A 26,494-nucleotide genomic window follows, 5' to 3' on the forward strand; every position below is an offset into this window, starting at 1 on the left:
CTTCATATTGTTTCTGGTACATGTAGTCTGTTTATTTATGAAATGGACTAAATTTGATTTATTCTACCTTATCCTTCAGTCTGAACACAATACTGTCAGATCCATTGCTCATGTTGCCATTCAACCTTATCCCCCCACCCCCAATCCTGATTCTAGGAATAATCTGTAAGGAATTTCTTACTGTTGTGATTCATGTCCTAATTTAATTGTATATGTTGATCATTAGGCATTTTCTATTTATATTCTTGCACATACAATATGTATTTAGTAGTTAACAAAACAATCCGCCCACATCTTTCCATTGGAATAAATCTACAAAAACATAATATAAGAAAAACACTAAATAATAAATTGTAAAAATGATTCATTTAGTCACTTGTTTTGTGCATATATTTTTTTCAGGTTCATTTTTTGAAAGTAGCAACATAAGTAATTTTCAAGTGCTGAATGAACTTGTTGCACCTTAGTGATCTTTGTGAAAATATTTTTATGCTTTTAAAAAAAGTTCTTGCATAGGCAACAAACTGAATTATGATTTCTTTGATAATTATAATATGGAATAGATTTCTCAATGAGCATTCTTTCCCATTATGGAAATGTAGACATTCTTTCGAGCAGAATCTTAGTAGCATCAAGATATGAATGTTATACAAAGCTTATTAAATAGTGTATGTAGTATTTTAAACATTTTAAACATAATTATACTATTTGCCAAATGCAACATTAAATAGTTTTAACTGTTAGTATATATCATCAATATGACATAGATTTTTTATTTTATTTCTGAGTCTGGCCTCTTTGAATGTAGTAAAGTGGAGATTTGTATTAATTATGCTTGATAGGTTCAGTAACTGTATTATAAAGCATAATTTCGGACTGAGGTTTTGTGGTTAGTATATTTGGAACTAGAATTGGAATTAATGTTGGTATCCATATTTATCTGTAGGCTAAATTTAACTTAGTAATAGTTTTGTTTACTTTGTCTTTGCATTTTCATATACACTTTATCATTCTCCTTTAAATTCTACTTTTGCAACTTTAAAAAAAACTTTGTTATGTCTGATCTTTTCTTCTTAGTCAAGACTCTTTCATTCTGTTCTTTTATCGAACAGAATAATTTTATTTAGATACATCATATGCCAATGAACACATATTTTCATTTGCTTTTTCTTATTACTTTTTCTGTCTTCAGTCTTGATTCAACATCTTGCTTCTTTGACTTAACCTAAGCACGCCTGATCACACTTGATCTTAACCAAAAAAGCAATTCTTGATTTCTAATTTCTCTTTTCATTTTGTGGAATATTTCTTTAGCACTGAATAGGTCATGTGCTAGTCTTAATATTATATCTAAAGAATTTCTGAAGAAATTGATTTTTTCTGCTATCTTACAGTGCTTCATTTGGTAGAAGTAGTGAAATCAGCAGTCCCTACATTTCAGCTAATCGCAATGCATGTTCTACTACCTCATCTACTATTATTGATTCATCTACCTCATTGGGCACAGAGTGGCAGATTGCCCCTTGCCCAACATCTACCAGGTTTAACACTGCACCATCAGTTTACCAGACTACCAGGTAAGGGATCATAATATGGCAAAATGATAATGAAGAGGACTTATAAAGGAATCCAGTATTATTGCTGTCAAGACACTGGTATAATGTTTCATTTTGAATGTTTTTTCCAATGGTTCTGCCATCTAGGATGTTATTTAGGCAATAAGAAGATTATATTTTTATGATTTCTACTGATTACTCTAATTCTGAACCTATATCTCGTTAGTATATCTCGTCACTTGAGAGACCGCCTCCTGCCAATTACCTCGCTGCGACCAATTAGATCACATAGATTAGGCCTCCTCCGAGTTCCATCTGCCAGTCAGTGCTGACTGGCAACTACACGGAGGAGAGCCTTTTCAATAGTAGCTCCGACCCTTTGGAACGATCTCCCCGTGGAGATTCGTACCCTCACCACCGTCCAGACCTTCCGCACAGCCCTTAAGACCTGGCTAGCCCGTCAGGCCTGGGGACAAAGATAACTGATCCCACCCGAATGATGAATGAATGTTGCTTACTATTTTACTTCTATGTATTGTTTGTGTTTATTGTCTGTATACCCCCCCCCTCATTTTATGTAAGCCGCCCTGAGTCCCCTCAGGGAAAAGGGCGGCCTATAAGTATTAATAAATACCTAAATACCTAGTAAGCTTGTTATCTTTTGATTCAATTCCAAAAAGGTGCTTTGGAGCTCATAAGTGTGGGAAAGTAGCATCTGCTCTTTAAAGGACCATGTCTTTTCCTCGAATTATGCAGCAGCTATGGAGGTCAGCTCTTTGATCCTGAGAAAGAAGCACCTGCTGTAAAGAGTTAGAGACATTGATAGCCCAACACACCTCAAAGCAGTTCTTTATCATCCAGCTATAATATCCTAATTTGTATTAAGAACTTTCTTCTTGGATTTTTTAATTACAGTCCTCCAATTGTTAACTCTTTCTTCTGTCATTTATGCTCAATTGCTTTGCTAACTTAACCTGATGGAGGCAGGGAATTACCTTTCTTCATTCCTATTCTAATACTTTAAATCATATTCATTGTCATTATTTATGGCACTAAGAAGAAATCACTATTATTGCATAAAAATGTTCAGTTGACTGTTCTATTAACAGTGATATTCATTTTGTTTCTCTTCCTTCTGCTAAAGCATTTTACAATTATTTACAAGTTCATTTTGTGTCTTTCAGAGCCCCTTACCGACAACAAAGTGACTCTACCACAGAGAAGAGCACAGAGGCCGTCTCTTCTAGCATTCCATTAAGTGCCATAACAAATCTCACTGTACCTGGAAGTTCCAATGGTGTCACAACTACTAATTCTAACTCACTGACTGGAACAGAGTCATCTGCTGGTGATGCCAGGGATCGAAGAAGGTTAGTGAGCCTTTTATGGGGTTATGAGGTGCATTAACTGCATGACACAGATCCACAAGTAGGTAGGATCATATTAAGCTATACAAAAACATTTTTTTACCTTGTTTTAACAATCATATCAATTTGCTTTGCTTTTTGTTAGAACATGAGCATATAATTTAGTACAACTCAAGTTGTGCTCTGAGCCATGGTGTATATACTTTTGAATATAAAAATTACTTTCACTAAAATTCATGTTATTCATATAATAACATCATTTGATAGGGTTTATTCTTCACTTTATTATGAAATGTTTCCTAGTACTAGTGTTGTCATTCAGGAAATGTGAAGTAAATGAATTCTAGCTTCTATTTTGATCTGGTAAATTTTCCATGGTGAATATTCTATACAGAAAGTTGAAACAGTGTAAAAAGCTTTTACATTATACTTATTAATTCTTATTAAAGAATTTTTGTTCGTATAAATTAATATTAGAATTACTCTCAATACCTTTTTTGATTCCACTTATATTTTACTGCAAGTATCTGCTCATAATTTTACATATTTATTCTTGTTCTGTTCCTTGATTGTAAGTTTAAGCAAATACATTGCAGTCCTATCTGGCTTTAGACTTCTGGAATAAAGATTAGTTCTTCTTAACAGATTTTGTAATTGCCATTTCTTTAAAAGGGAATGCTTCAAAATATAAAGTTTATATTAATTAATGATGAGCCTTGGATATTTTTTTGTGGCTCATGGTAGAAAATGAGAATTACATTTGAATTCGGAATTGCCAATTTGTTTTTCTTGTTGATTTTCAGTTGCTAAGTCATATTTGACTCTTCACAACCCCATGAATCATAGCACGCCAGCCCCCCTCCCCTTTTGCTGCACTGTCTTCCTAAGTCTACCCAAATTCATGGCCACTGCGTTGATGACACATCTTATCTTCTGCTACTCCTCCTTTTGCCTTCAGTCTTTCCCAACATCAGGTCTTTTCCAATGAGTCATCTCTCTTGTGGCCCAAGTATTTGAGCTTCAGTATCTGTCTTTCCACAGGACAATCAGGATTGATTTCCTTTAGGAGCTTTAGGAGTCTTTGTTGAATATTTAAATTAGCTAAAAGCCTATGGCACTTAAGCAAGGAGCAAGTTGCAGATTTTAAAAAAGTTCTGAGAAAGACAGATCACTAGATTTTTTTAAAGAAGTTTTTTAATGGAAGCTTAAAATGAAAAATGACAGATATTTCCAGATATTTTAGTATGGGATTTCAACATTTAGTGGCAGCTGTCACAATAGCACATTTATCTATCTCAATGTTCCCAAAGCTACAGTGTTCTCTTAGCAACAACAACATAAACTTCCAGACTAATATTAGAACATTAAGATGCCTCCATAACAGGCTGCTTGTCTATTTGAAGTCACTGGATTAAAATTTAAATGCATTCCTAAATTTATGGAAAAATGAGTAAGCACTCTGGAATGTTCTTCCTTTCAAAAGTGTGCTGTTACAATCATTTAGATGCTCTAATTTCTTGATTCACTCTCGTATCTTTATGCATGCTGAAAGATATCTGTAAAACACAGTTCTTTGTTCAGTTCCTTATCTGCAGGTTTTACGTACAAGCTCCTCTACAGTTCTGATTCATACTTTGCTGATAGCACATTTGATGTAATCCCATCTTAAACTGTTCCAGTAATATCTAGAAAAGAGAACCATAGGGACAGTTGTGCATAAATATCAGCAAAAGTACTTTGCTCTGCATGGATTTTATTAGCTAAACAATATTGGACAGCATCAATTTGGAGCGGCTGCTGTATAGCTCTATTAATAGATCAGAAATGCCTGATGAAAACAGAACTTAAGCTCCAACGTGTTGTTCCTAAGCATTTTATTCCAGATTAATATGTTAATAGCAAATAAGTCTTGATTATTCCTGCCATAATACTTGCCAGGGTCTTGATAGATGACATAAAGGAAAAGATGTTGTTCTTGTTCTTCTTTAAAAATCAGTTCAAGGGGTAACTTTATATTTGGTAAGATAAAATTGCCAAAATATCAGTAACTGGATTGCTTTATTTTAGAATTCAATTTAATTTTCAGCTTGTTAAGGCAGAGCCTTAGCTTTCTTGTGAACTGGTATGGTGCCTGATCTATTTCCAGATAACTGAGATAAGCACTGCTAGACTTCCTTGAATTATTTCATCAAGCTGCCTATTTTCCCAAAAGTTCAGGAGACATTTAGTTATCTAGTACAGAACACACCTTATTAATAAAAGAATGAATAGCAATAGCATTTAGATTTATATACTCCTTTGTAGTGTTTTACAGCACACTCTGAGCAGCTTACAACACCAGCATATTGCCCCCAACAAACTGGGCCCTCATTTTACTGACTTCGGAAGGATGGAAGGCTGAGTCAACCTCGAACCAGTTAGGATCGAACTCCTGGCAGTAGGCAGAGTCAGCCTGCAATACTGTATTCTAACTACTGTGCCATCACGGCTCCTCGTATGGAATTACATTCAGGTAGCTGTGATAGATTATGTATGTTCCAGTATCTGACTGAAACAGGCATACAGGTTCAAACAGGTTCCAGTTTTTGTTCCTTTTGTGTAACTTACAGAAACAGTATGAAACAATTTTAATATCAGCCATTCCTTGTTGGAGCAGATAAGCACTTTCAAGTTTCTACCTTCTGAACTGCTTACATTTACATTTTTTGTGGTGGCAATTTGCCTTTTCTAGTAAGCACAAGATGGCAAAGCAGTTTGTGCCATATCTTTCATTAGACAATCATAAGATATTGTGTTCCTAACATATAAGTACTCCTTTATATCATTAGATATTAGGACTAATCCTATTTTTCCATATGTGTTTAAGGAAAGGGTTTACCAAATGAATGGGCAAAATACCATCCTTCATTGTCTGAAGACCTGACAGATGATCTCACTTTGGCTAATGATCTGCAGAGAAGCAAACCTTTGATTTTCTGTTCTTGTATTTAATTTGCGGCCCATGGCTTTTGAAAAAAAACTTTCCTATGGTGCTCTTCAGTGTTCTTTTTTATTTTGGATTGTACCTTCAAACACTTAATTTAATCTTCTCCAAGTCTCATTCTACTTCCCATAAATCCTTATTAGGATCAACTGTTCACTTCATTTTAGATTTCACCAGCTAGCCTAACTCTGGATAGAAATCAATAGAATAACATTCCATTTTCAATAGCTTCTCTTTCAATTCACGTAAGCTATGATAACAACTTTATTTATTCCCCCATTACTCTCTCCCACAACCTCTTCAATCTCAATTTACTATCTCATTTTTTATAAAACTGTGTTTTAAAGATTCCTTTGTTTTTGTCAACTTTTATTTTGTCCCTTCTGTATGGAAATTGTGATATATGCGAAGCTAAGTTATCATTGTGGCCAACATTTGGCATCCACCATCCATTATTCTATAGTCCATAGAGCAAATACTTTGTTTTTGATGCATGACTTATATTCTTGTAAATAGTAAGCACCTTATAAATAATTATTATAAGGACCAAAATTATATCCATGTTATTTTCACTTGTTTTATTATTTACAAGAATATATGAAGTCGTATATCAAAAGCAGAGTTCCTGCTAAATGTACAATGGAGTAAAGAACAGTGATGACTTTTTACTTGTGTCACTTGCAACTTATTTTATGGCAAAAAATTGGATTGTTTAGAGGGGAAAGTGGAAGGGTAAAAAATACTTTTGACTGTGTCTGTATCTTCTATACAGGTCACAGTATCAACAAAGCAAATTACCGTTATATTTACTTTTGGCTAAAACAAATGAGATGAAAACTTAACAAATAATAATGCCTTATTAATATGGTGTGCATGTATGTGTGTATATGTGTGTGTGTATATATATGTATGTATGTATGTGTGTGTATGTATGTATATATATATGTGTGTGTGTGTGTGTTTTCTGAGGTTTTCGCGGGTGTTAGTATGTAGGTCTCTAGTTATTCGGGTTTTCTCCTGCGTAAAATTGGGGATGTCTTGGCGACGTTTCAACGAAGTCTCATTCGTCATCTTCAGGCTACTTCAGGCTTGGTGCTTCCAGGAACAAGTGCTTCAGGCTTCTTCAGGTGCTTCAGGCTACTTCAGGCTTGGTGCTCCTGGAAGCACCAAGCCTGAAGTAGCCTGAAGATGACGAATGAGACGAATGAAACGTCGCCAAGGCATCTCCAATTTTACGTGGGAGAAAACCCGAATAACTAGAGACCTACATATATATATTGTTGTATTTGTGCTGATAAATAAATAAAGGGAGACTAGTATAGATCTATTTCAAGCTGTTTAGCTCTCATCAGCTAGCCATACCCTTACTGGGATTTGAACCTGGGCTATATTACATACTAGGCAGACATCTTAGCCATTAGGCTAAGATGTCTGCCAGTAAGGGTGTGGCTAGCTGATGAGAGCTAAATAGCTTGAAATAGATCTATACTATTCTCCCTTTATTTATTTATCAGCACAAATACAACAAAATGTAACAAAAAGGCAACAGTAAAAATATTGGGTTTCTGTCTGGATGATCTCTTGTGACGAGCCGAAGGACAGAGAATGGAAGTAGTGATCTTCCTCCCATATTTGGGCATACCGGGGGTTGTAAAAAAATCTAATATATATATATATATATATATATATATATATATATATATATATATATATATATGTGTGTGTGTGTGTGTGTGTGTGTGTGTGTGTGTGTGTGTGTGTGTGTGTGTATGTATGTATGTATGTATGTATGTATGTATGTATGTATGTATGTATATAGGCTAATATAATCATTATATGTGTCTGAATAAATATATTGTTTGATAGTTGACATACTGTTTGTTGTGCCTTGAAATACTACATGAGATGAGAAACAGGATTTATCTCATGGTAGAGTGATTCTAAGCTTCTTCCTTCCCAAAATACATATATAGGCATCAGTTATTTTGGAAGGAGCACCTTTAAGAGTTCCAGATTACTTTTATTCAATTCTTCCTTAAATGTCAGAGGAAGAGGCAGACAAAGGGAAAAATCTTCAGATAGTGTCTTTCAGAGAGCTAAAATGTTGAGAGGCTTCTTTATACTACTTTTGGAAAAACAAGCAGTCAATAAATATTGGTTTAAGGTGATGCCATTTATTTGAATTGTGGGGTCCTTGGAGTTCTCTGAGCTTGGATGTTTTCTTGAGGATGTTTCATTACCAAACTAGGTAATATCATCAGTACTAGTAAGGAGTGGGTTTTGCTCTAATAGTGGCTTGCTTTGTCAGGGTTGGTGGGAGTGGTCTTGGTGGTTCCTTGATTGGGCTGCTGTCTACTGTTAACATGTTTGGCAGTTCCTTGATTGGGATATTGTTTGAAGTTATTTAAAGTTGCAAGTATCAGGAGAAAAAAGATAGCAGACAAGAGAGGTTTCAGGAAACATTTCCGAAGACAGAGAGACTTTGTTGGTTGGTTAAATTTGGCTTGAAAGTTTGGGTTCCTACTCTGTAAGTTATAGAACCAGATATTTTTTAGTGTACAAGTTTTTGATATACAGCACACACTAATATTGTCGTTAAAATAAAGGATGCCAGAATTGTCCTTTTAAGATCTGGCTGATTCTTTAACTTGCTTCTTCTTAAATTGCTTCTTCTTAAATCTGAAGTTGCTTCTTCTTAAATCTGAAGTTGCACTTTAAATAGAACAATAAACTAAACAGGCTGTGTTTGTATAATCACGCTTAGGCCCAGAAGAACTAGCCAGCTTTAAAACTGTTCTAACATAGTAGTTTGTGTACTCACTGCTCCGCATCCTTAACCTGTTAAGTATTCTGTATGAATTTAGTCTGTAGGGAACTAAGACTGATCTGTCCCTTCATGCTGTGTTAGGGAAGGACAGCAAAGGATTCTAAATGCTTAAAGAAGCTTGCAGTCATCCAACACCTACTGTTGAGAGTGCTTATCAGCCCTGCTTTCCTTGTTAATTGCTTTGTGATAAGGTTGTCCTCTTAGAAAGCAAGCTGCCAGTGCTGGTGACAATGTAGGATAGGGAAGAACTCTGTCTGCTATTTCAGACTTCCTATTATTTCCATGTTCGGAAGAGAAAAGGTTACTGTTGCTTTATCAGACAGCAAGCTGCATTTTTTTTTGTTGTTTTGAAGAGGTCAGGACTTGTGTGTTATTATTGAATTCCTAATTTCCTATGCAGCGGTCCATGAAAGAATTTCAGCTCCTGGGCAGTCTGCCTGTAAAGGTTCAAGGTGGGCATTTTTGGTGCTTTCATTGAGATTTAATTTTAAATCTGAAGGGAAGGCTGGCAGATAAAATAGAGTAACAGGTAACTTCTATATTTATATTGATAACTTATAAATACAAGTATATAAACCTATATACTTATAATCCTCATTACAAAGGCTATGAAGAGAACCATGGGTATGTTAATAATATCCTAAAATGATATCTTAAATTTACTGTTTGCTCCCAACAAAATGGCTAAAATAGCTTTTAATTAGTATCTGTATTGTCTATTGTGCTGTTTTTTAAATTTTTAATTAAATTGATTATGCATGCTCGCTTAATTTGACCAGGATATTTTGCAAACAACATTCTTTTTGGGTCTTTATGCTCAGAAAATAATAGTTAATTGTTTATCTACATTGTGTTAATGAACTATGGCTTGTGAACGGAGTAGTTTGGCTAAAGTTTTAACTATTTTCCTTCAAGTAATAAGTATTAGTAAAAGTTAACATTTAAATAGTTATGCGGAAATACATAAGGATATTTAAAGTAGTGGGTCTTTTGCAATTAAGACAAAGCAAGTCTTTTGCAATTAAGACAAACAATTGCTAGTCTTTTTCCGTTGTACAGATATGCATCTTTCTAGATTTCTTCATTCCACAAGATGGCAGTAGATGACTTGCTGTCTTTTTAACCTCAAATGGAATACTGTCTAACTTTTAAAATTATGTGCTAATTTCTACATTAAAGAATCCGATGTCTAAACCACAGATCAGCCGATATAGATAGCATCATTTATCACATGTCATATTTCATATACTGAGAATGAGATGCTACCTTTCACTTCAGTTTTTTGAGTTATGATTGCTACTTCTTCAGTTCTTCTGTTTACTTTGAAAATGTGTCCCACCATTTCAGATAAATGCAGCTAAAATAATCTGCCTGACAGTATTTTTCAATTTTCAAAATCATAGTACAAATTACAATACTTACAGTACTAATTAAATATTATTCACCTGTTATTTGTTTGCCTTCTATGCTATTTTTCCTCTAGGAATCTGGGGACAAGAGGGCTCCTTACTCCTTCTGCAATTTTTTCGTAGACCAATGACATTGTGTGGGCCCTTTGCAATATGACAATTATGGTGTTGGACTAAACTAGGGTTGAAGTTCTCATTCAGTCACAGGTGTTCGTTTTTGTGCAGGAGAGAGTGCTATGTAGATAGGCTTGAATTTCTTGAGGAAAAAAGCTTTTGAAGTAATTTGGGGCATAAACTTATCAAAACAGTTTTGTTAGGAAGGACATGAGAAAAGTAAATACATTGTTTCTTTCTCTTTCACAGTACTGGACTCTGGGATCATTTATTGTTTCAGAAGTGATTGGAGATTATAGATAGGCAAAAAGAAATCCTACTTTACACAGGGCATAGTTAAACTAGAATTTACTACAACTAAATATAATCATGGGCAACAACACAGTTTTCAAAGAGGATTGGATAAATCCAGAGTGTGACTTTACATAGAAGACACTATTACAGGAAGTCCTTCACTTACAACCATTCGTTTAGTAACCATTTAGAGTTGCAACAGCAATGAAAATAGGGACTTATGACCATTTTTCACACTTATGACCATTGCAGCAACCTCATGGTCATGGGGAAACCAGATTCACTTAACAGCCATGTTACTAATAAAACAACTGCAGTGATTCACTTAATAACTGGCAAGAAAGGTCATAAAATGGAGCAAACCTCATCTGTCTCACTCAGCAACAGAAATTTTGGGCTCAATTGTGTTTGTATGTTGAGGACCACCTATATATAGTCTTTTCCCATAAGCTCCAGTCAATTATTACATTTTTCTTTTAATATCTCAGTTTCTGTGTCATGACTAACCTTTATTTTGGTGGGTGCTCTGAAAAAGAAGGCGGTAATCTATTTGAAAACTTGAATGTCAATATTTATTCAAAAAATTAAGTGCAAGACACTGTTGAAACAAAATACAATAATTTCTACACTATTTTCCTAGTAGTACTGATAAGATATAATTATGTTTAAAAAAACAGGAAAGAAACTTGGAGCATGGAAAAATTAGACCAAGGATTCAAACCTTTGTCACATAATGGATTTACATGCAGTAATGATCTTTATATAGTCAAATATCCCAAAATATGCCATTACAAGAAATCAATACTGTACCCTCTTGATTCAAATATACTGTACCTAACATAAAAGGAAGCAAAACACAATGGGACGAAATACCAATATATAGAGTTTCCAATTTATGTTTTTGCTAAATAACATTTAAAATTCAAATTAGAGTAAACCAGGCAGTTTTTATTGAATTTCAGTCCCCAACCCCACCCCATCTACAGCTAAAAACGAGGCCCATGTATACTTTTTCAATTTAATATAATTCAAAGTGAATCAAAATTATATATTGTCAATCTATTCTTAAATGTATCCATTTTAAGGAAGCTGTTAAGGCACTGGGATAGAAATCCGGAAACTCTCAATTCCAGCCGCACCTTAGGCACAAATCCACTTGGGTGTCTTTGGGCGAGTCACTTTCTCAGCTCTAGGAAACAAACAGTGGCAAACCAGTTCCAAAGTCTTGCCAGGAAAACTGCAGGGCTAGTCCAAGCAGTTGCCCAGAATCAACAATGGCTTGTATTGCCAGTGTATTATATCACAGGCGTGGCCCGAGTATGAAAGGTTTTAATGGTGTTTGCAGCATTCCATTTTGTCTCTTGCAGTTCTTAGTCTTTGAATGTGTTTTTTATAAACCACATTTTTGACTTGTCTGAGCTTGAGGCTATCCAATTGTAAAATGCCCAGACACTTGTAGGCTTCATCATGATGGCTCCTGATGATGTGGCCATTTGGCATTTCAATTCCATTTGTGTTTGTGATTTTATCCTGCTGTATTATACTGTAGTGAATCTCTAGGCCAGTGATGGCGAACCTTTTTCTTATAGTGTGCCAAAATTGTGTGTGCGCACTATTGCGCGCACATGTATGCCCACGTCAATTCAATCCTCCCTGCCTACCAGCACCTGCGTGCTTGACATCGCCCCCTCACCCATGTGCGCACAACCCCTCCTCAGGCTCCGGAGGCTTTCCTGAAGCTTGGGGAGGGTGAAAACAGCCTCCCCTGGAGGACCCCTGGAAGTCAGAAACAGATCATTCCCGAACTTCCGGTTGGTTCATTGGGGCCATTTTTCCCCCTCCCCAGTTTCCGGAGGCTTTCCTGAAGGCAAAAATGGCCTTCCCCAGCCCTACAGTAGGCTGAAAATCAGTTGGCCGGTGTGTGCATGCACACTGGAGCTGACTGCTGGCGTGCCAGCAAATGTGGTTCCACGTGCCACCTCTAGGCCCTAGGCCAAAGTCCATTGCTATATGTATGCTAAAAATTCTTAGTGTTTGTCAATGACTGGACTCTGATTTCTGATGTTTATTGTAGCAGTCCATCAAGATTATGTCCTTGTTATACTTTTATGTATAGAATTGCATGCAAGTTACTTAAAAAAATTAGTGTATCTATTCTTTCTAATTATACAAACTCAGTAATTAAATTGCCCATATGTTTTATTTTCAACATAAGGTACCCCTCTTCACACCCTGCAGCAGATGAAAAACTCAACTGTTTGAATAAGCAGAAATTCTTATTTGCATAAGCTATTTTTCTGTTTAAAGTTTTTTTTTTTTAATTATTATATTTTAGGTCCTATCTGACACCTGTAAGGGATGAAGAAGCAGAATCTCTAAGGAAAGCTCGATCTAGGCAAGCTCGTCAGACTCGCAGATCTACCCAGGTAAGAAATATTAACTTCTACAGAAGAAGGTAATATGATCTCTAAATTATTTAACTTGTCCTGCATAGTTTTTTCTCTTAATCCACTTCAGAATGGAACATTTCTTATACATCTTTGGCCATTAAAAGACCTCCTTTAAATAAATTTATATTACTTCTCAAAATTTATATCTGTTTTCAAGAAAGACTATTAACAAGTTATGGAATTGTTATTTTTATAAAGCTAATTATTTTTCATCAGAGAAGAAATATTTATTTGCCATTACTTCATATTGAATATTTGGAAATGCTATATTTAATGGATAATTAAGTTAGCATACTTTGAAGTACTAATTCCTAGCTTTGAGTTTATTGATTATCAGACTATCACCTGATTAGAACTTTACCAAGCTTATTGACTATGGGAAGAATAATTTATGATGGGATTTTTATTAATTGTAAAGTAGTGATCCCCAATTTTTTTGGCACCAGGGGCTGGTTTTGTGGAAGACATTTTTCCATGGATCAGGGGGGTAGTTGTTGTTTCAGTTTTGCTTGCTCACCTGCCATTCATCTCCAGCTGTGCAGCCCAGTTTCTAATAGGCTATAGGCGGGTACTGGTCAATGGCCCGGGGGTTGGGGACCCACGCTATAAAGAGACACCACATTAACAAGGACTGTCTTATTTCCCAGGGTATAACACTTACAGACCTGCAGGAGGCAGAGAAAACGTTTAGCCAGTCTCGTGCAGAGCGGTTTACTCAGGAACAGCCTAGTGAAAGGTCAGACCGCCTCAGAGCTAGTGAGGGAAGTGGTGGAAAACAAGAAGATATTACCAGAAGAGAATCCAGGGAGATCAACTCACCATGGAGTAGAAACTTGGATGAAGAGGCAAGTAAAACCATACATAAAACCTCCCCCCCCCCAAAAAAAAAATTACGGCATTTGATAACTAACAGATTTGAATTACATTTGAAGGGGAAAGTATGTATTTAATTTGTATCCCATCTTTTTTACAAGATGGTTATTAAAAGAAATAGCTGTTCACTTCTGTAATGTATGTTTTTATTTTTATACCATAGCAATGGACCTTTGTGAAGACATATACACCTTAATCAGCAGATTTGATTATACTTGTATTCAGAATGACTCGACAATCTGTCCAAATATAACTTGTTGAAACAAATCTGTCTTTGCAGTGTTGACATTTTATTTCAAGGGCAGGGCCAGATGTCATAACTTGATAAATACCTTTTAAATGTCATTAAATGGCTTCTGCAGAAGATGTGAACAATAATAATTATAAGAGTTCTACCAGATCAGAGGAAAGTCAGCCAGGTGCTTATGGGAAACCCGGAAGTAAAGAAAGGGTATAATAGTACCCTCTTAACTTGTATTATAATATCAAACCAGCTCTGATGCTAGAACTGACATATAGCCGTCAAAACTATTAATATTTTCTTCCATGAATGTATCTTATTCCCTTTTAAAGTCAGTCAAGGCACATTACTGCTTTTTGGAGGATAAAGTTCTAGTTAACCAATTTTATTTATATCACAAGTAATTTTATATATTTCTGCCTTGCCTCTAGTCTTCTGGTCATCGATTGAGATACCTAGCACAACAAGACAAACCTACAACTGCTGTCTCTCCTTCATTAACTTCCAGTCTTTATTCAAGTTCTCACATGCCCAAAACAAGTAAATTTACATCTTCTGATTCATTAAGCTCAGCAGATTACCAAAGCACATCAGCTGGCAACATGGAGAAAAATGGTATTTACTTCTTATATTGCTATATTTTATAACTGTTTGAATTGATGCCTATATGAGAGACATATTAAATATATCAGCCCATCAGTGAGAGGGGGGATACCTTTCTTCAAGTTTTTTTTTTTTTTTTTTTTACAATTATTTGGGGTAAATCTTACACCTTTTCTTTGGGAAGAATAGTAATTCTTCTCCATCTCTGTTTTTGAATCAGTAATCTCTTGCAATCTTTGAATCCACTATAGATGGTTTTGATTTATGATGGCAATTTGGCCAGAATTTCTAAATAATGCGGTCATAAAGCTTAATGTCATTGCTTAGCAATCCCTTAAGTACCCATTGCTTTTGGTCACTATGCAAGCTTCTCCTTGTCCTGCTGCCTTCCAACAACCAAAGTTGGTGGGGGAGCCGGCAGGAAGTTGCAAGTCCCGAGAGGCTTGCCAGCAGGCAGGTAAGTGATTGTCAGGGGGACAGGGAGCAAAGGGTCCATAGGTGGTCGGGAGATGCGACCCTGATACATTAGGGTTTGGAGTGGCTGTTGACAGATGGGAGAAAGTGTGCAAGTGAGCGCAAGTGCCCAAGGGAGTGAGGCACAAGCACAGTGAGGTGTGTATGGGCGGAGGAAACTTACCCAAGCAACTGGCAATCTTCCTGTCAGCATCCCCATTGACTTTGCTTATGGGAAGCCAGCAGGAAAAGATGCAGATCGCAGTCAAGTGACTGCAGTTGCCATTGTAAACTTGAATGGTCACTGAAAAAATGGTTATTAACTGAGGACTACTTCTACTTGATAGACCCACTGATGTTTGGTGTTAAACATTAAAATACAGATTGGTATAGATTGGTAGCTGATGAGGCTAGGCAAATCTCTCTGCATAAGTACTATCTTGCCTTACTTTGAAAATGGTCCCATGTTTGAATAAATTACTATTTTTAGTTAAAGCTTTGTTTCTTTTAACAGAATACGAAGATCAGGACCTGGATGATAGAACTTCAAACAAGCAGTCAGTAAGAGAGAGACGGAGACCAAAAGAGAGACGGAGAGGCACTGGAATCTCTTTCTTTACAAAGGATGTAGGTATTGTATTCATACATGAAACCAAAGAATGAAAGATTAAATTCTGATCCACTGGGATGAATAGTGGATGAGATATATATCCCTACCTAATTGTTAAGGGTTCCACCACAAAACCGCGGACGACAAAATCGCGGTCGACGAAAGCGCGCATTTGACGTCATCACAGCGCGACGAAAACATCGTGCTGTGATGGAAAAATGTAAAAATAAAGCGAAAACCTTACCCTAACCCCCCTAAACCTAACCCTAAACCTAACCCTAAACCTAACCCTTAACCTAAGCCTAAGCCTAAATCTAACCCTAAACCTAACCCTTAACCTAACGCTAAACCTAACGCTAACCTTTAACGTAAAATTTAACGTAACCCTAACGCTCTAAACCTAACCCTAACCCTTAACCTAACCCTAACCCTAAACCTAAACCTAACCCTTACCTTTATGTGAATCGGCTTGCTTTAATTTTATTGTTATTTCAATTTTTAATTTTTTTTGTCGCGCTGTGATGACGTCAAATGCGCGCTTTCGTCGATCGCGCTTTTGTGGACCGCGGTTTTGACGGGTCACAATTGTTAAGGACATAGGGCATTATGTAATTTTAAAATGGAAACAAAAGACCTTCAGTGTGTGTAAGTGAAATAATTGTTACAATGTTTATTCTAACGGTAGGAATGAAATTGATTAAAAAACAAAATAAGATGCCAAATGTTTGGTTACTGTGTACAACCCTAATTAAAATAACAATATAGTACTGTTGAATGCATATTTAAGTAAGTAATTGATTCACAAGAGCATTAATAGTATTTTGCTGCAAATTAGTCTGTCAAACTTTTAAATGTTCATTGCAGTCATGTATTTGTACTGTTTTGCCCATCATCTTATCTAGAATGTAGCTAAATCAATAGTTCCTTAGCTGAACTACTGGGTATAATGCTCAGATTCTTTGCAATCTCCTGAGAACCCAAGATGAATTTTGAAAAGGTTTTGTCAAATTTCTCTAGCTGGTTTAAAAGCTTATGAACTATTTAACATGCTGTTAAAATTACTATCATCCAACTCACAGTGTGGAGAAATAGAAACATGTTAGGATGAAATTTATGGTGTTTCAAATGGGTAATGAAACAAGACCTTGCAGATTGATAGCATGCTTCTACTAAATTATGATAAGAGATACAGGGATAAGGTATATCTAGCAACTAATATTCTTCAGGGAGCTTTTTCTAAAAATAATTTTCATTGTGTTTTAAACACATTTTGCAATCAACCAACTTACAATTTAGCTGGATATTCATGTTCAAACATTCAAATAATTTCAAGGCCTTAATTAATATTACTTACCAGACGTTTTTCTGGTATATTCTGGTATACTATTGTCTAAATAATATAAAAATGAGTATTGTCTGCCTCAGTAAGTTTCTTTGAGTACGTTTTTGGTTAGCTTACGAAGAAAACTCATTTATTTGAAATGTTTATGGTTTGTATGTTTATTTTGTAGGATGAAGAAATAGATGGTACTGAAGAAGTAATGGAGGACAAGGTAAACAAAGAGACATAGCTAGATATTTGTTCATGAGCTGCTTCACGTGAAATTTTGTTTCCAAGACTGTTTTTTCAACTCATTTACATTTTAAAAGAAACATTTGATTTAAAATCATTTTCAGTACATTTTGGATTATTTTTCTGTCCATTGTAATAGGTATTGTCTTCTTACCCTTCTATAATAATGACGATCATTAGTATTCATATTTGTTTTTTTACTAAACTAGCTTATTAGCTTGATATGTAATAAGCTTGATATGTAATAATTATAAAGGCAGAGGCGATAGAGGAAGTTGCTGAGAACATAAAAAAGCAAGGCAGAGTCTTTGGAATAAGACTTTGGTGCTTATGAAAATAAATACAACATGTTTTATTTTTTGCTCAGCCACACATGGTTGAATTATGATATAATTGAAATGGCCATGCCATAAATCAGATTTATGCTTTTGCCAAAACCAGAAATGGCAAAATAACAGGAATAGAATACAAAAAACATTTTCTACAAGTGAAACTCAAAAAATTAAAATATCGTGCAAAAGTTCATTTATTTCAGTAATGCAACTTAACAGGTGAAACTAATATATGAGATAACTCATTATATGCAAAGAAAGATAGTTCAAGCCGTGATTTGTCATAATTGTGATGATTATGGTGTACAGCTCATGAAAACCTCAAATCCACCATCTCAGTAAATTAGAATATTACATGCAATCAATAAAACAAGGACTGTACATAGAACAATATCGACTCTCTGAAAAGTATAAGCACGCATATGTACTCAGTACTTGGTTTGGGCCCCTTTTGCAGCAATTACTGCCTCAATGCGGTGCGGCATGGAAGTTATCAGCCTGTGGCACTGCTGAGGTGTTATGGAAGACCAGGATGCTTCAATAGCCGCCTTCACCTCTTCTGCATTGTTCGGTCTCATGTGTCTCATCTTTCTCTTGGCAATGCCCCAAGATTCTCTATGGGGTTCAGGTCAGGCGAGTTTGCTGTCCAATCAAGCACAGTAATCCAACAGTCATTTAACCAAGTTTTGGTGCTTTTAGCATTGTGGGCTGCTGGAAAATGAAGTCAGCATCTCCATAAATCTCATCTGCAGAAGGAAGCATGAAGTGCTCCAAAATCTCCTGGTAGACGGCTGTGTTGACCCTGGTCTTAATAAAGCACAGTGGTCCAAAGTCCTGTTGCTCAGTGGTCCAAAGGCCTCTTTTCTGATGAGAGCAACTTTTGCATCTCATTTGGAAACCAAGGACCCAGAGTATGGAGGAAGAATGGAGAGGCCAATCAAGCACAGTAATCCCACAGTCATTGAACCAGTTTTTGGTGCTTTTGGCAAAAGTTGCTCTCAACATTGAACCTGGTTCAATGACTGTGGGATTACTGTGCTTAATTGGACAGCAAACTCGCCTGACCTGAACCCCATAGAGAATCAATGGGGCATTGCCAAGAGAAAGATGAGACACATGAGACCGAACAATGCAGAAGAGCTGAAGGCGTCTATTGAAGCATCCTGGTCTTCCATAACACTTCAGCAGTGCCACAGACTGATAGCTTCCATGCTTCCATATTACTGCCTATTGAGGCAGTAATTGCTGCAAAAGGGGTCCAAACCAAGTACTGAGTACATATGCGTGCTTCTACTTTTCAGAGGACCAATATTGTTCTATGTACAGTCCTTGTTTTATTGATTGCATGTAATAATCTAATTTTCTGAGATGGTGGATTTGGGGTTTTCATGATCTGTACGCCATAATCATCACAATTATGACAAATCACGGCTTGAACTATCTTTATTTGCATGTAATGAGTCTATCTCATATATTAGTTTCACCTTTTAAGTTGCATTACTGAAATAAATGAACTTTTGCATGATATTCTAATTTTTCAAGTTTCACCTGTATATATAAATTATTAAGAAACCCAATGTATAGAAAATAAGGTAGTTTTTCATTTTTCAACCTGAAGTGATATGTGAACTAAGAAAAATATCAAATAATCTTGCCTAGACCAATACGTGGTACACATTATGAATGCTTTCTACAACATAAGTGAGATAACTATGTACATAGGATTTTTCTACTTCTGTAGCAATAGCAGTTAGACTTATATACCGCTTCATAGGGCTTTCAGCCCTCTCTAAGCTGTTTACAGAGTCAGCATATTGCCCCCAACAACAATCTGGGTCCTCATTTTACCCACCTCGGAAGGATGGAAGGCTGAGTCAACCCTGAGCCGGTGAGATTTGAACAGCCGAACTGCAGAACTGCAGTCAGCTGAAGTAGCCTGCATTGCTGCATTTAACCACTGTGTCACCTCGGCTCCAGAATTTTACTTCTGTAAAATTTCATCCAAGTTGTTTAACAATGCAGAACAGTTAGAACACTCAGAAAGTAGGCAAAACTTTAGGTTTTTTTCTCAATTGGCTTTGTCAGCCTTTTATTAGTCAAATCTGTTTCATTGTATGACAGTGTAATATCTTTATATGTAATGATTGATTACACATAGGCCGGTTAGAAGAGTCTCCTTAAAAGATATATAAAAGCAATGATCATATAGGAAAAGGAAAAACTGGAGCAGGCTACTGTTAACATATAAAACATTTGAGTGATGGGACAGTAAGTTACTCTTTTTTGTAGACCATGGGAAAAAATCTGACAAAATTAATGGATAGAAACTAATCAAGGAGAGAAACACTTAGAATTAAGGAGAATTTCCTGAAAGTTAAAACAATTAATCAGTGGGACTACTTGTCTCCAGAAATTGTGAGGGCTCCAACACTGGAAGTTTTAAAGAAGAAATTGGACAACCATTTATCTAAAATGGTATAGGGCCGGGATGGCGAACCTATGGCACGCGTGCCACAGGTGGCACACGGAGCCATTTGTCAGGGCACATGAGTTCAGCCTTTTTTAAAGCCATTTTTTGCCCTCCTCAGGCTCCAGAGGCTTCATAGAAACCTGGGGAGGGCGAAAACAGCCTCCCCCCGCAGAGGCCCTCCGGAGACTTCAGGAGCTTCCCTGAAGTCTCCGAAGTGCAAAAAAAACGGCCCTCAGAGCAAACCAGAAGTTCAGAAACAGACTTCCGGTTTGCTCGTAGGGCTGGTTTAAGTCCTACGGAGCCTTCAGGGAAGCCTCCTAAAGGTCTCTGAAGGCTCCGGAAGGCCCCTGAAGGCTCTGGAGGGCTTAAACTGGCCCTGCGAGCAAACCAGAAGTCCATTCCCGAACTTCCAGTTTGCCCATAAGGCTGGTTTTTTTTGAGCTCCGGAGGCTTCAGGGAAGATCCAGGGAGGGCCTTCGGGGGGGCAGGGGAGGCTCTTTTCGCCCTCCCCAGGCTACTATGAAGCTTCTGGAGCCTGGGGAGGGTGAAAAAACATGCAAAAATGGGGAGGGGGAGGGCCTGTCATGCACGCATGCACACTGGGGGGGGGTGTTGCACATTGCATTATGAGTGCAGTACACCCACGCACGACTCCCCACTGCTCCCCTCGCTTATGGCACGCAAGCCAAAAAAGGTTCACCATCGCTAGTATAGGGTTTTCTGCTTGAGCAAAGGTTTAGACTAGAAGACCTCTAACGTCCTTTCCAACTCTGTTATTCTGTTATAGATAGTTTTAAGACTATATAGTAACTTGAACTTTTTATTCAGTTCTTTTTCATTTTTACATTAGGCATAAACTCTCAGAGAATTTAGAATAATTTTAATCAAATATGAGACTTTGAAAATGTATAATAAATATAGAAATATTTCAAATTCATACTATAAATACAGAAAAAGCACACTTTACTGTGGAAAGTGTTAGTTTTCTCAATGTGATGTATATGTAAGATGCAATGGTCTTAATTATTTTAAATAATGCTGTATTGAATTACTACCTGAAATTACTAATATCTGGAACATTAAATATATGGAAAATGTTCTTGATTCAAGAACAATACTAGAAAAACATATTTGTAGGTTTTATGCAGTAGAACATTCATTCATAGTAAGCAGGCTTATTGCAATGAGCATGAGGTTAGACTACACAGTGTTGGGGACTAGCTATATGAACTAGTCTTTTTCTGTGAGTATGGGATTCTCCTATTGCATTTATTTGTTTCTGAGGGAGTTTTGATTTAGGAAGAAATGTTGATTGTAATTGGTCTGCATCCTGAGCGAATGTTGGTATGCTGCATATATATTTGCGTTGTGAGTTGTAGGTAACAATATATTAACTTGCAAGGTTGTATCTAAGTTAGAGATCATAGTTTGCATAGAGTATCATGAGTAGGTTATAGATCTTTTGGCTTACCAAAACTGCATGTCCTTAACTATTAACAGAAAATACTGCATATGGCAGGAGTACAAGTGGACTTGAAATTTAGTTACTGGATGTTATAAGGGCAGTGTTTGATTGAATTAAAGATATATAAAAATAGATGGAATGCAGAGTGGTTCAGATTGGAAAACAGGGTATGCAATAATATGTAGACATTGTGAACAACGATGGAAAGGAAAGCAAAGCTTGCAAAGATGGAGAAGTAGAATATTTGCCATTTGTATAAATTAGTTTTAGCTGTGTATTGTTGTATTTTTCTTATTTGATGCTTTTAATTTATTTGCCTTATTGTTTCTTATCCCTTTTCCATACTCTGCATCCATAACTTACGTCAAAAGGGAATTACATGAATGGTATGCAGTGTTGTGAAAAAATTACATGGATGATCCATGAAGTCACCACTAGTTGAGTTTCACTGAGAGGAATTTGTATCGTTTATGCAAGTATATACAATATTGTTTTCTTTTTAATTTCACATTTCCCTGGGGAAAGAAAATTAAACTTCCGTTTTCACTAAAGAGCCCTGCTTAAATCCTCCCAATTCTCAATCTCAGGGCTACTTCTGCTGATCTGTGTGGTATCTGTTTCTCATTTCTTTGCTTTATTATCAGAAACTTAGTTGCTCTCAAGAGCAATGACTTTATTAGGCCTATGTTCTCCTTTCTGTTTTTTGAGATATTGACTACCTAATATGGTGAGGTATGCCCCGTCTATTGCATGTTGCTCTCACGCCATAAAGTTTACTTAGTAGTTGTATTTAGCTGAATTTCTTATACTTGATTTAGAAGAAGGGCTATTTAAATAGTGATGTATTATAGTTTTAATTGCTTCAGTGAATATGTGGATTCTGATGCTTTTCTTTCTCTCTCTCTCTCTCTTCTCTTCTCTTCTCTTTTCCTGAATGTTTTATTTCCTAGAACAATGCAGTGATACTGGATAACTTTCACATCCTTAGAAGCATAGAGTAAAGCTAATGTTAGGTAGCTAAGATAAAACAATTATTGAATTATGATTGGACATGGGGAGAAACTTCAACTATATTAGTGTTATAATCAGAAATTATCTGTGGTATTAAAATGTTATTGAAAGGTTTTTGGCAAATCTTTTTTCCTGTAATACACTATTGGTAAGATATCAGACTACATCTCTTAGTATATCTATTTTGTCATATTTTGAAAGGAATATAGTCACCAAGTGGTTCGCTACATCACAGAGATCCCTCCTTCCGGCCCTATGAGTCCCACTCCGAGACCAGATGGCGCAAGTAATCAGGACCCTGGACTCAGGCTGCTGTCGCTAAATGCCAGGTCTGTGGTACATAAAGCTCCTCTCGTCCGGGACTTAATTTTAGACGAGAGGGCAGACCTGGCATGTATTACTGAAACCTGGCTGGGCCCAGAGGGAGGAGTCCCCCTTGTAGAACTGTGCCCAGAAGGATTTCAGGTGCTGCACCAGCCGAGAGCCCAGGGAAGGGGTGGGGGTGTGGCCGTTGTTATCCGGGAGTCGTTAGTTCCTCGTAGGGTCCCTGCTCCGGAGCTTGTTGGGTGTGAGTCTCTGCTGATAAAGTTGGACCTCAAGGGTCAAGTGGGTCTGCTGTTAATGTACCTGCCTCCCAACAGCGTTGCAGCAGCCCTCCCCTCGCTCCTCGAGTCGGTAGCCGAGCTGGCAATTGAGTTCCCTAGGTTGATGGTCCTGGGGGACTTTAATTTGCCTTCGCTCGGTGAAAACTCTGATGGGGCGCAGGAGTTCATGGCTTCCATGACAGCCATGGGCTTGACCCAAGTAATTCGGGGCCCAACCCATTCGGCGGGTCACATGCTCGACCTCGTATTCCTCTCGGAGCAGTGGATTTGTGACCTTGGTCTGAGGGGTAACGACATCATACCCCTGTCGTGGTCAGACCACTGCCTACTGAGGCTCGACTTCCGGAGGCCAAACCCCCACTGTAGGGAGGAGGAACCGACCAGGTGGTTCCGCCCCAGGCGACTTATGGAACCGCTAAGGTTCCAGACGGAGCTTGGGGTCATTCCTGATACTTTCGCCCACAGTCCGGTAGAGACTCTGGTCGCTGCTTGGCACTCGGCAGCATCGGAGGCCCTCGACCGGATTGCGCCACTACGGCCCCTCCGAGGCGGCGGATCCCGGAGACCCCCTTGGTTCACCGAGGAACTCCGGGAGATGAAGCGCCGGAGGAGATGCCTAGAGCACCGATGGAGGTCCGATAAGTCCGAATCGAACCGAGCAATGGTAACCACCTGCACCAAGGAATACACCAGGGCACTTAGGGCAGCGAAAAGATCTCACATAGCCACCTTGGTTGCGTCCGCTGAGTCCCGCCCAGCCGCCCTGTTTAAGATAACCCGCTCCCTATTGAATAAAAGGGAAGCGGGGCAACCCTTGCAGGGCAGAGCTGAGGATTATGCCCAATTCTTAGCGGACAAAATTGCTCGGTTTCGGTCGGACTTGGACTCCATCCCTGCAGTTCCAGCCGAGACACAAGAGGATCAGGTGGAACATCTCTGGGTTGAGTTTCAGGATGTTACCCCCGGGGATGTGGACAAGGCCATGAGGGCTGTAAGTGCCTCCACCTGCGTACTGGACCCGTGTCCCTCATGGCTGGCTACTAACAGCAGTGAGGTGACACGAGGCTGGATCCAGGCGGTTGTTACCGCCTCTCTTCGGGAGGGGAACTTCCCCGCCGCACTGAAAGCGGCGGTGGTGAGACCCCTCCTAAAGAAGCCATCTTTGGATCCAGCTGTTCTTAATAACTATCGCCCAGTCTCCAACCTTCCCTTCCTTGGGAAGGTTGTTGAGAAGGTGGTGGCCTTTCAGCTCCAACGGTCCTTGGAGGAAGCAAACTATCTCGACCCCTTCCAGTCAGGCTTCAGACCCGGTTACAGCACAGAAACCGCTTTGGTCGCATTGACCGATGATCTCTGGAGAGCCAGAGATGGAGGGCATTCCTCCATCCTGGTCCTCCTTGACCTCTCAGCGGCTTTCGATACCATCGACCATGGTATCCTTCTGCGACGACTGCGGGAGGTGGGAGTGGGAGGCACCGTGTTGCGGTGGTTCTCCTCCTACCTCTCGGACAGGTCGCAGTCGGTGTTAGTGGGGGGGCAGAGATCGTCCCCTAGGCCCCTAACATATGGGGTGCCTCAGGGCTCGGTCTTATCCCCCCTACTATTCAACATCTACATGAAACCGCTGGGAGAGATCATCCGCAGGCACGGGATCAGATACCATCAATATGCGGATGATACCCAGTTGTATCTGTCCGCCCCGTGCCAACTCAATGAAGCGGCAGACGTGATGAACCGAGGCCTTGAGGCCGTTATGGACTGGATGAGGGTTAACAAGCTTGTGCTCAACCCAGAAAAGACCGAGTGGCTGTTGTGCTTCCCTCCCAAAGATTCGATCAATATTCCATCACTCAGGCTGTGGGGTCAAATTCTATACCCCTCAGAGAGGGTTCGCAACTTGGGAGTCCTCCTGGATCCACAGCTATCGTTTGACCACCACTTGACGGCTGTGACCAGGGGGGCATTCGCCCAGGTTCGCCTGGTGCGCCAGTTGCGACCCTACCTGAATCGGGAGGCACTCACAACAGTCACTCGGGCCCTTGTGACCTCTAGGCTGGAATACTGCAATGTGCTCTACATGGGGCTGCCCTTGAAGAGCATCCGGCGACTTCAGTTGGTACAGAACGCGGCCGCGCGAGTGATTGTGGGTGCACCGCGGTTCACCCACATAACACCTATCATCCGCGAGCTGCGCTGGCTACCTGTCGATCTCCGGATGCGCTTCAAGGTGCTATTAGTCACCCATAAAGCCCTGCATGGTAGTGGATCTGGATACTTGAGAGACCGCCTCCTGCCAATTACCTCCCTGCGACCAATTAGATCACATAGATTGGGCCTCCTCCGTATCCCATCGGCCAGCCAGTGCCGGCTGGCAACCACAAGGAGGAGGGCCTTCTCAGTAGTAGCCCCGACACTTTGGAACGAACTCCCCGTGGAGATTCGTACCCTCACCACCGCCCAGGCCTTCCGCACAGCCTTGAAGAACTGGCTAGCCCGTCAGGCCTGGGGACAAGGATAGCCGCCCCTCCCGAATGATGAATGTATGTTGCTTATTACTTTTATTATATGTGTCTATGTTACTGTTTGTATTCCCTTCCCTGATTTTATGTGAGCCGCCCTGAGTCCCCTCAGGGAAAAGGGCGGCCTACAAATATTAATAAAATCTAAATCTAAATCTAAATCTAATTTGAATTTACTCCCTGCTTTGCCTGTACAACCAAACTGCAGGCTTGCCTAGGAAAATCTGCTGCTGTTTTTACAGGGTTCCAACACTCTTTTCTTCAAGCTTTGTTCCTCATTTTGCTACACAAGCCTGCAGTGAATATTTCTACCAGTATTACAGCAAACCCCTGGTTTGAAAGAGGGGTCAAAGAGGCCATTTGCATTAAAATTGAATAGACCTACCTCAACAGAGGGGGAACGATATGACACCACCCATCTCTTGTCTACAAACCATTTGCACTCTGATTCAGGTGATCCTGAGGGTGCAGATAAATCCCCAAGTGGACTCAAAGTCAACTGCTAAGGAATATAAATCCTTCCGTTCCCCACCATTCAGCCAGGAGTTTTTTTTAAAGTTTTTTATTTATTTTCCATTTTAAAAAATATAAACATTTTATCTCTCCTTAAGCAGTGTGTCGCCTGGGTACAACTATTTCTGTGCAACATCTTTCCACAAATCATATACATTGAACAATTATACTATATATAACTCATTTCCTTCATAATATATCTTGTAATAAAAATACAGTAATAACA

General features: G+C 38.5%; 1 protein-coding gene across 1 annotated transcript in view; it reads left to right on the forward strand.

The window, feature by feature from the left end:
* Positions 1-26,494, forward strand: part of PPP1R12B (protein phosphatase 1 regulatory subunit 12B) — a 121,966-nt gene that overhangs the window by 46,730 nt on the left and 48,742 nt on the right. The window contains 7 exon segments of the mRNA XM_032217511.1: positions 1,395-1,577; positions 2,741-2,926; positions 12,886-12,976; positions 13,648-13,845; positions 14,546-14,729; positions 15,685-15,797; positions 17,292-17,333. Of these exon segments, the coding sequence (XP_032073402.1) occupies positions 1,395-1,577; positions 2,741-2,926; positions 12,886-12,976; positions 13,648-13,845; positions 14,546-14,729; positions 15,685-15,797; positions 17,292-17,333 (997 nt within the window).

Source organism: Thamnophis elegans, chromosome 5, assembly GCF_009769535.1.
Source record: "Thamnophis elegans isolate rThaEle1 chromosome 5, rThaEle1.pri, whole genome shotgun sequence".
Lineage (NCBI taxonomy): Eukaryota > Metazoa > Chordata > Lepidosauria > Squamata > Colubridae > Thamnophis > Thamnophis elegans.